Below are 11,606 nucleotides of genomic sequence, written 5' to 3'. Positions count from 1 at the left end.
ATTAATTGTATACATTTAATTGTTTGTCTTTCTTTAATTATGTTATTCCTCATTTTAAAACGTCTGTTTACGATTGTATTTTGTTATATTTGTATTTTCATATTTACCGTTTTATTTAGGAATATGCTGACCTGCACAGGTTTTTCAAAGCCTGTGACCCATGCCTTACTCGGTAGGATAATAGCTGTTTGAATAAGTACAATGCAAATAGAAGATACATCAGGTATTTTTAGCAAATACCGATTGACGGTTCTTAGAAATGTAGTATAGGTTTCGCAAACATTCAACATGCCTAATGGGAAAAAATGTCATTTCTTGTTCAAGCTTATTGCGCAAATATATTAAAAATAACAAGATCTATGCGAAAAATACTCCTTTCCTTGGCCTCCCACACTCTCTCTCTCTCTCTCTTTCCACATCTTTTGTACTCTCTCTCTATTTTTCTTTCCCTTCTCTCCTCCCTTCTCTCTCTCTCTCTCCCCTTATCTTAGTCCAGCTCACAATACACGCATAAACATCCTTTTCTCATTTCCCCATCTCACTGTTTCCATTTGAACATTTCGCACAATTAACCCACGCATAAAACAAAATTAATACCGATAATTACAATCATGCATGCATGCCCTCCTTTATTCAACATTCTGTGTAATTCAAGGTGAAAAGAGTATGAATAAAATTAGTTTTCATCCAATATATTTTTTTTTATGGCAAGTAAGTTGATCAGTAATGCAAATCAAACAACAATGGAATGTATTCACAAAGAACGAGTAAGGTGCTCGCAAAGACTTTGGAGTTAAAATATTATTTTTTATTTAAACGTTATATAATCCCCATGTGGTAAATGTATTTATTAAAGGTGATATCCATTCGCATTGAATTAGGTATCGTTGGGAATTTTATTTTTAGTTCTTCGCATTTGTTTCAAGTTCATTGTTAAAAAACATAAGGGGAAGGAGAAATAATGAAATGAAGTTACGAGATTCAAGTTTTTCTGAGAGAATTTCGTATACAATACCATAAGGAGGCTTGGTCGTGTGACGTCATTCCGTGGACTATTCACAAAAATAAAAATAAAGTACAATCAATAAAGTAACTACAATCTATGCTAACTTATTATAAATCGTACAGAACGTGTTGCATCATTTTACTTAAAAACAGATATTGTCACGGGCTGTTACAGAGGGATTTCTCAAGCTTCATGAATCTCGGATCCAGAGACGCCCTCCGCGTCGTGTCTGCGCGCGCGAGATCCTTCATCTTTTGACGCAAGAGTGCGACGTCGCCGCCGGCTTCAACTTCTCTTTTCGACGTTTTCAACATTAAGTGTGCGGGAAGCGTCCTTACGATACGACGGATCACGTGGAAGTCGACATCTTCCGCATCTTTGACGTCACTGCCGCTTTGTACATTGCCGTTAACGTCCTTATCTTGGTTTTCGTTTTCGCTGCTCACACCCCAAATGTGATTGCTGTCCGCCTTCGGTAAGCTTGAGGGTAGGTGTGTTTTCGCGGTACCTTCACGTTTGCTCTTTTGCAAGGTAGAGCTGGCGGATCTAACCGCTTTGGTGCCACTTCCCTGCGGTTGCTGCCTTGAGCGTTCCTGGTTTGATTTCGCGGTGCTGTCGCGGCGTGAATCTCGTCTTGACCTGCCGTGACCGCTTTCGCTTGTATGCAACGCTCGTTTTAACCTATCACTTTTGGTTGACCTCTCCCGTATGGCATGGTCACTCTGCTGCCGAAGTAACTGCAGTTTTCGGTCAGTTTTAGGTGAGTTGGGAAGGCTTACGCTTCCTGGTCTGTGTATTTCCGAGGCAGATGGTGCGGTCGGAGGCGTTGACCATGCGTTTACCGTCATATTTGGCGCGGTCTGGGGTGGTAAAGACGAGGACAAGAGTGATGCATCTCTATCAGCGTTCGAACTCGATGATAGTTTCAAGTCATTTGTTAACTGAGACTGCGATGGCGATTGAGATTGAAGTGGGGGAACCGGAACACTTTTCTTGAATGTCATGGCAAATAGTCCAAGTGCTCTTACTTTCATTACTGGGAACTTCTTTTTAGGTTTTGCCGCTTCTCCATTATCACCAGAGCTTGATTTTGGCTTATTTAGAGGATCTGCTTCTTCCGTAGTCTCCTTATTTGCTTCTGGCTCAGATTCAGCAGTTATCTTACAGTCGTCAACCTTTTCTTCCACAACTTCCTCAGCTTTTACCTCAGGTTCTAGTTTTTGTTTCCAAGCCCCTGACATCAAAGGTGGCATTATTTTCTTTTCTCGCCTCGCTCCGAAAGCTCCCCTACTTGCAAGGTCCCGTTTCTCTTCCTCTTTCTTATCACATTCAGCTTGTCCGCTTTCTTTAGTCGCTCCGCCAGCCGCTTCCTGACCATCAGGTTTAGATTCGTCCTGCTGCTGTAGATCTGCAGATGAAGCACCTTCATCAACCACGAATGCCTTTGACGATTCTTCAGGAGACCCTTCTTCGAGTTTCACTTGCATGAGGTCCTTGCTCTCGGGGCTCTTACTCGACTTGGTCTTAAAAGAAAACACGTATTCCTCTTTCAACCAGCTGTTATCCCCCTCCTGAGGCGGTGGGGGAATGTGGTTGAGGTACTTTGGTCTCTGCGCGGCTTTCACAAAACGGAGCTCGTTGTCCTGATCAAACACCTGCTTCATGAAGAAACTTCGCTGGTTCCATGACATCGCCGTTTCCCGTTTCCTCTTCTCTTTGTCGATCTTCTTAAGGGTGGCAGCTAATCGGCGTTCCTCACCAGGGTTTCCCAGAGAGATCCCAGGCCCCGCATTCTGACCACCCTGCGACTCCATGCGAGCATTACGTCCGACCTTTTGCGCCATGGCCCTCAACGAACAGATCCGAAACCACAGATCAGTTCTTTATAATTGCCTGCAGAAAGAAGTTGGAAAGAGAAGATGATTTTATTAGGACGTTTCTTCTTTACGAAATGATAGTAATTGAAGGGCAATATAACATTCTCTTCGATGAATACTTTTAAACACTATTTACATAATTTTTACAGACGCCTTGTCTTGTAAAACTCCAATCGCATTGGCAAGGACGATGCCACATTGGCAAGAGACCGGGTTACGTCGAATGGCCAAGAATCGTCGGTTTCAGTTGTTGGACATTCTCTGTTGAGTAATTTTCATTTTGATCTGTCGTCGTCTTAGTATCGGCCGCGTCGTTGTGACTGGGGCTTTAAAACCAGTGGGTTGTGAGACCAATAGTTTGCAAATGCACCAAAGCTTCACAGAAACAATAAGTTGTCCCTCACAAGTTGAAGAAAACAAAGACTATGACAAGATAAAGACTACGATCCTTCCTCCCCAAAGGACTCGCTCTTTCAATGTAATTCTACGTGCTAAGCCAACCCCTTTCCCGGCCATTTTAATATGCACTTAAGCCTATTGTTGTGGTGACGGCGCCCGATATTGCCATCGCCCCCAATCTGTGTAGATCAGAGATACCATTGTTGCAACACCTTGATCAGACATCGATCGGTTTAGTGTAATCGTGAATAGAGAGAAAAGGCAAAGTATGCAGCTATTCGGGTGTTGCTGGGATATTAGCGTTCGTGTTTAGGTAGTAGGTACGGGGTTCGAATCCCTATCGCACCAGTAACATCCTTTGGAAAGACATTAAGCTGCATTCGCCACACTCGACCCAGGTGTTGGAATGGGTAACTGGTACGATTTATTCATTGAATGCATTGAATGCCAGGGTTGCCGGAGCTACATGGTTTCTTACGAATATCCAAAATCCTTTGGAGGCGCAAAGGTTCTGTTTGGAACCAGAAGGGCATTGTTTGTATTCGCTTGAGCAAGAGATTAACGCCATTCTTGCTCTGAAAGGTCTAAACGGAATCCACGCCGGACAGTGTAAGGATGTTTCTATTTTCAAAGTACATTTCATAACCTTTTTCATTTCATATTTATCTGGACGAATGATATACTCATCCCCTAAATGATAAATTCCTACCTTAGGTCTACCCTATATCTCTACAATCTGCTAATCATGTTCTGGAATGGTGCTCACCCCCATCTCTAGACCGCCTTCTAAACACACCATTCACTTGTTCCGTAATACTTGAAACAATTCTTTATAAACGGGTTCTGGGTTCAATTGACATAATTAACAGATCGATATTCGGCGGTGGTGTATTGTCATTTATTGATCCAAGGGGGAGAAAACGTGCGAAATGTCGTTATATTTACACATGGGAGGGTAATAGCAACATGGGGAAGGACGTTTATCTATGCTGTTTTATTTACTATATCGACGATTTTGCACCTCGAAGTTGGATAGGTATGAAACTAATATCGATTGATTTGAGCTTTATTGATTGGTGTGATAAGAGGTCGGTGATATAGATTTTGAGGCTGGAAACTAGAAAGAAAACGAAAGACTAGCGATTCGAAATGAAGCAGACAGTAAAAAGACGAAGACTTATTGATATCGTTGAGAAATAACAGACATTATGACTAAATTGAGTACGACTGGCTTGTAAGAAAATGTGTAGGAATAACATATTTAATCATTTTCATGGGCATCGGCACAGCTATATGGGAAGAATAATTCGATGGTGCGACAAACAAAAGCTCATTGTGTCGATTAGATTCAAATAAAATAATTCGATTCTGAAACTTATTATTATCCACCTATATACCTTACGAAGATTAAGACTTTGGTTACTTTTTCTCCTCCTTGACAACTACATGTACTACTACTACTACTACTACTACTACTACTACTATTACTATTACTACAGTGCTACTACTACTACTACTACTACTACTACTACTACTACTACAGTGCTACTACTACTACTATTACTATTTCTACTACAACTACTCCTACTTCTATTTCTACTACTGCTGCTGCTGCCACGACTTTGATGATGATAATCATGATAATATGCGATTGGTAATAATGAGTTTAATAAGGATAATGATATTATTCATATTAATGATAATGATAATAATAATAAGAACATGAACAATAACATCTCTCTTCCAACAGCCTCTATTCCACCCTCCCCAACTCCACCTATCCACTTATTTATCTCTCTCTCTCTCTAATGGGGGAGGGGGGGGGGTGCGCTCTCCGACTCCGTTGCTCCTCACCAATGTCCACCCCTCCACCAGTTTTGGTCTCCTTTTTCCTTCATCACATCTTACAGTGCACTTTTCGAAGGACATTCGGAGATTAGAAAGACAATCGAAAGGCGTGAAAGGGGTACAAATTTTGTGAAGTAGGAAAGACAAATACTACTCCGGGAACTGTCCTTTTATGTTCTCTTCCCCTCATAACCTTTATACATGAAAGTGGTCTGGCGCTGGAGGTCGGTTTAGGCCGCCGAGCTTTATAGTTAAAGAAGTTTTTGGACTAATTGAATAACAACGGTAAAGTAAATAACAGGTACATGCGAACATCCCAGACGGTCAATACGTGTATAATAGTTGTTTTTAACGGAGGGGTTTTGTCACACGTGACTACTGGTGCCATAGCAACGAGTAGCGAAAACGGTCAGGTAAATGGAAGATCTATATAATTATGTGGGAAAGAAAAAGAGTAGGAGAATTTGTTTGTGTGTGTGCGTGACAGAGGTTGGAAAAAAAAGAGGATAAAGATATTTAGACAAGGTTTAAGGGAGAGACCGTGAAAGCAAAATGCGAAGAACAAAATGCGAAGATGGAGAGAGGTGGGGATATACAGAAAAACAGAGAGGGGGGGGGGGGGAAGTAGACAAAGTTGCAGTGAGAAAAGAAGAGGGAAAGAGGGGAGATGTTGACAGATTGATTTTAGGATCAGAAGATGCATTTATTCAAAAAAGTCTACGTTAAGTTGGAATGAAGAGGATATAAGCATACATGAAAACATAATGCAAAGTTTCGTGGAGGAATAATAATAATAATAGCTCGTTCTTATATAGCGCTTTTCAGGACCGGAGGCCCTCTCAAAGCGCTTTACAGATAAGTATATTATTACCCCGGTCATTGGATTCAGGCTTACCCGCACACAATGTATGCACATTCTCCACTCCCTGGGGAGCATTCCAGCCAGGCGTCATTTTTACAAGCGCACACTGGCTAATCTAAGCACATTAGCTTTCGCATCCTACCGGGTACCCATTTAACACCTGGGTGGAGAGTGGCAAATGTAGACCAATGTCTTGCCAAAGGACATTAGTGCTGCGGCGGGACTTGAACCAAGGATTCCAGACTGTCACAGGCCTGGCATCTAAAGGAGTAATTACATGTTTTCTTGAGAGTGTGGTACTTTTGTTCATGTTTGTTTCCTGTCGTGATCCACTGCTAAATAGATACCTTAAAAGTGAAGAAGCCTCCCCCAAACTCTAAGAGGACATGGAATTTCTATAAGGACAAGAGTCATAACAGATTGTAGAACTGTTAGGAAGGGGGGGGGGGGTCTAAAAGAAGTTTGGAATGTACAGGTTTAACAATAGGTAGACTGAAGTTTTCTATCAAACGGGCATATGGTAGCTCGCGTTAATTTAAACCAAAACAATCATCCTCATTGAAGAATTCCGTGCTCTTTCACAAAAATAGTAGTTATATTTTCGATATTTATTCCCTTGCCCCGACATTTTCCCATAATCATCTTTCTGTTGTTTTCGCTCTGTTTTCTTTTATTCATTTATTTGTTCAATCATTGATATTTTTATTTAGTTATTTATTATTCATTTATTTAAATTTTATTGGGGGAAATTATTTTAAGATGTTTTGTTTGCTTTGTTTTGTTTTTCAATTTAGGGAAATATTAATAACACTGAACACCGGTAAAGAATAACATCACCCTTTCCTGTAAATTATTGAAAGCAACATGAAGTATAACCAGACATGTCGATAATGATAAATAACTAAACAATTGACTGCAACTAACCGCATTGCATTCGTAAAAATCAAGGTATGAAAAGTTCCAAAATAGCAGTCAGATGTGATTATCTGACAAAAAGGAGAGTTCTCAAGTATTACGGGTGAGGAGTGGAGGGGGTGTCACAAATGCCCAGTAAACGGATTTTTTTGGTTGGTTCTTTCTTTCTTTCTTTCTTTCTTGCTTCTTTTTTTCTTCTTACCTTTCTTTGATTTGTTTTGATTAATAACCTGGGGGCATGTGCCCTCATGCGCTAAGAGAAGCGCAAGAAAGGGGGGGGGGGTGGGGGTGATTATGCACACATTGTCCCCAAAGGCAAATTGGTCACACTTCAATGAAACGAGATGAGCAAATTTAAATAAAGAAATTTCGGGACATTTAAACACCTGCAAAGTCGAACACACTCTATTTGTTTTGGTCTGGTTACATTCAAAGAACAAAGAACTGGACATCACAATAGATGTTTATCGTGGATAATTGGCTAACCGGCCCCTATAGAGACATTCATGATTTAACCCTCTGTCTACGGAAGCTACATGGTTGATCCTGTACTGTATTAAGCTTATGGAGATAAGAGAGTAGGCCTTTTTTTCTGCTCCTTACCTTTTCTCCAATCCCTATCCGTGTACGCACCCCTATTCGCTCTCTGTCTATCATGGGATCATACTAAATTCTTAATACTCCCTCTCTTCTTGAACCCTAGTTCTCCCTTTTTTGTTTCTTTCGGCATCCATTTATATTCCTTGCTTTTACTCCGTTTTATTCATTTTGTGGTAAGATTATTATTACTCTGTTTCTAAGTTTATTCCCCATTTCCAGTTCCCAGCCTCAAAATCTATATCACCGACCTCTTATTACAACAATCAATAAACTCACATTAATCGATTTTCGTTTCATACCTACAACTTCGAGGTGCAAAATCGTCGATATAGTAAGTAGAAACGCATAGATAAACGTCCTTCCCCACGTTGCGATTACTCTCCCATGTGAACGATTATTCGCACGTTATTCTGCCCTTCCAGGCCGCCGTCTAAACACACTATTCACTTGTTCCGCAATACTTGAAACAATTCTTTATAAACGGAATTAACAGATCGATATTCGGTGGTGTATTGTCATAAAATTGATTCAAGACCTTTTAAAAAAAAATGCCATTCATCATGTTCAGTATTAGCAATGCATGACACGGTCATCATTTTCAGTTCCTCTTTATTTATTATTTGATGCTTATTACCTTTTAAATCTGAAATTGGGCGTGTACATAGATTTTTTGAGATAACAAATTGTATTATCGTTCCGAGTGATGCGTGGTTAAAACAAAGTTCACCCGACCTACATGTACTCACCAATTAGTACAAAGCGGTGAACTTCGAAACCATTTTCCATCCTAATGGGAACACTTGACGCTTATTAAGTCATACAGTAACTGTTTGTCTTTGCCTTGATTGCTCCTTCGTTCCATTAAATTAAATACAAAAGAGTAATTATGTTTGTTTTAAGATAGCATGCATTCTAATAATATATTATTTTATTAAAATAAGGAACGTCGACATATTTAACATCATGACAAGATTGAACCCGCGGCGTAGTAAAGTTTATTAATCTGCATTTTTTCAATGTGATCATTCCTTGGATCTTTATAGTGAACTGGAGATTTGACACTTCAGTTTGTAGTCATTTCAATTCACAGTATATATATATATATATATCATATTGCGATCTGAAAAGGATGACCGTATCATGCTTTGCTAATATTGAAAATTGGTGAAAGATATGAAAAAAGGCAGAACTGAAAATACAAGGAATAAGAGTGAAGCGAGAAATATTCCGTATCAATTTGCATACAGTTGTACATTTATGTAATTGTAAGCAACCACAGTAAACAAATATTAGACGTAAATGTTCAATATCCCCCACAACAAAAATATACAAACTCCCTAGAATCAAACCGGCCGCTTTCATATATGATTGTGCTATAGTGAATGTGATCGCAGGCATTTGGTTGCCAAGCAACACCAAACACAAATCGCCGAAAATGCGGGTACCAAAGTATAGAACAGAAAACAAGCTGACCATAAATTTCGATGACCTAGACTCCTTAAGGGTAAAGGTCACGGTCGAGTCAGCTGTACAATCATTTGTGATATCATTGAACCAGGAATGACTGCCTATTGTATGTATGATGTAGGTATTTCAGAGTATTGAAACCGGATTCTTTGTGAAAAGTCAATAGAACTGTCATAAATGGTGGTATCAGCAAATAAATCATGCATCTATTTATATTCATATGTGCATTTGTATATCACGCTGTTATTCCTTCTTTAAAATTTGTCTGTCTTTGACTTTGACTTTGACTACTCCTCTCTCACCTCGCGCCTTTTCCCCTCTCTGTCTTTCAGTCTGTCTGTCTCTTTGTCTCTTTGTCTCTCTCTTTATTTCTCTCTCACTCATTTTCTCCTCTCTTCCTTTTCTCTATTTCACCTATTTCCACTTCTATCTCTTTGATTTGCTGTTCAATACCTTTCTAACTCCATATTCTAAATTTCCCCTCCTTTTTCAGCGTCCTCCACCTCCCACCTCTCTCTCTCTCTCTCTCCCTCTCTCTCTTTCTCTCTCTCTCTCTCTCTCTCTCCCTCTCTCTTTCTTCCTTCCTCTCTCTCTTCCTCAGCCATCGCCCTTTCTCTTTCCCCCATTCCTTCATTTCCCATCTCTCTCTCTCTCTCTCTCTCTCTCTTTCTCTCTCCCTCTCCTTCTCTTTATTATTGTTTATACAAACCTATGCCAAATAGGGTCTATCATATCCTAAGGATATATTTCTTCCACAATGTTACACCACATATGCATTCATTCGTAACCTGGTTGGTTTTCTTTCTTTTCTTTTTTAAATATGAAGAAAGTTGGAAAGAAGATTCGAATGTGCTTATTATCTTTAAATAAAAAGTACCCATCAGTGTATATACACTCAATGTGCATATTCGCTATTAACGGCAATGACATAATCATCATTTTAATTGCTAATGTAGTGATTTTGGGGTAAAAAAAGAACTCCCTTATCTCCAACACTATGATACTTAAGCATATAGGCAAAAGATACAACTGTCAATAGGAGAAATACAAATGGTAAAGGGTAGTTTATACGCATGTACACCCCAACATGAGAAATACGTAAAAATCATTTCTATCAATTTAAATGTTCGTGATATTGTATGAAGAAGGTAAAAAAAGAAGGTTTAAAAAAGTTGAAGCAGAAGAAGGAGGAGGAAGAGGAGGAGGAGGAGAAGAAGAAGAAGAAGACGACGACGATGAAGAACAAGAATACGAACAAGAACAAGAAGAAAAAGAAGAAGAAGAAGAAGAAGAAGAAGTCGATGAAAAAGAAGGGAGATAAGTATGGCGGTAATAAAAACAACAACCACAGTACATATATTCACTAAACAGGGACTCTAGATACATATTGTCACCTGTCTTTCGTGCATTGGTTGCAAGACACCAGGCAGCACTGAGAAAACGTGTGACTGATTACTTGGCTTGAGAAAGTCCACAGGCTGGAGTGGACGATCTATGCTTGCCACAAAATGCAAGGTTGGTATAGAGGCTTCAAAATTACATTATATGATTATACCCAACCGATGAAAGTTTTTTGTATCAGTACAATTATTTATACTTTGTTTTTATATGTTTTATAATATTTGTCATCACTCATTTTCATAGAAACAGTAAAGCAAAATAGTTATTCTTACTGTACAAAATATACAAATTATAATAATGCGGGTCATGAAACATAACATCATAACAACATACCGGTATATAGTCTTAGCAACAACTTAAGAAACTTACCTCGTTCGGTAGACAAACTTTGCGTTTCCCATCTTCCTCCGTTAAACATTCCCTACTGAATTGCCCGGAAAGCTTAGCTTTACATCGTCTATCAAAATGATATGTCTCCACCGAATTTATGCTTGGCAACATAACCTATGAGGCTATGCCAGTGATAAACGTTCAGACTTGACTGTAGTCCGGGGCTTTTGTGAATGCCACAACCTGCTTAGTATTCGATCTATAATAGTTTTATTGTTAGGTTCCAATATCCGCGATGGAATGCCCGGAGCATGACAGGCTTTGCCCTGCTGGCTATTCGGCTATACCAAGGATTTATGAGGATTGTCTAGTGTCCACGGATTCGGCACTTGGTATCTTTCTACTCGCTGATCTTTTTTTTTTTTTTGGGGGGGGGGGGTCCGGTTGTTGTTGTTTGTTTGTTTGATTAAGAGGCAACTAGTCTTTTTTTTACTTTTATTTCAAAATATTAAAAGTAGTATTTCGAGCAAAGTACTTATTTAAAAGAAAATAATCAAACAACTAGGTAGAAATATAAACACGCACGCCCGCTATTCCCCACTCCTGACGACGAATTATCAACCTGTTCGAAACGTCGAGCCACTCCAACTACCCATCCTCTCCAACCGGTGCTATAGTTCTTCTTTAACTATTATAGTTAAAGGACAACTAATAAGCTCACGAAAGATTACCAACAGTCCTTCTTAGGTCGACACACACACTCAAGAAATGAAGATCCTACCCCTCTCTCACGTGGTGCTAGGCCTAAATGTATTCCCATAATATAGTTCCCGCCTTTTTTTTGCTGTGCTTACAAACCTGATCGAGTTTTCTTTAAGTACGTAGGCATCATTGATTCTAG

The 11,606-nt window shown here is 39.5% G+C and overlaps 1 protein-coding gene across 1 annotated transcript; it reads right to left on the bottom strand.

Moving 5' to 3' along the window:
* Nucleotides 1-594: 594 nt before the first annotated feature.
* Nucleotides 595-10,958, bottom strand: LOC100892456. Its single transcript, XM_003724653.3, has 2 exons — nt 10,745-10,958; nt 595-2,899 (listed from the first exon to the last, which is right to left on the bottom strand). Exon 2 carries the CDS (start codon nt 2,848-2,850, stop codon nt 1,165-1,167), a length of 1,686 nt encoding a protein of 561 aa, XP_003724701.1. The 5' UTR covers nt 2,851-2,899; nt 10,745-10,958; the 3' UTR covers nt 595-1,164.
* Between the last annotated feature and the right edge of the window lie 648 nt (nt 10,959-11,606).

This window comes from Strongylocentrotus purpuratus, unplaced genomic scaffold, assembly GCF_000002235.5.
Source record: "Strongylocentrotus purpuratus isolate Spur 01 unplaced genomic scaffold, Spur_5.0 spur5_scaffold_1, whole genome shotgun sequence".
Lineage (NCBI taxonomy): Eukaryota > Metazoa > Echinodermata > Echinoidea > Camarodonta > Strongylocentrotidae > Strongylocentrotus > Strongylocentrotus purpuratus.
Note: the sequence above shows the minus strand (reverse complement) of the source record. Positions and strands in the feature narration are given on the sequence as shown.

Coding starts and splice junctions, on each gene's coding strand:
- LOC100892456 (XM_003724653.3), bottom strand. CDS start 2,850: ATGGCGCAAAAGGTCGGACGTAATGCTCGCATGGAGTCGCAGGGTGGT.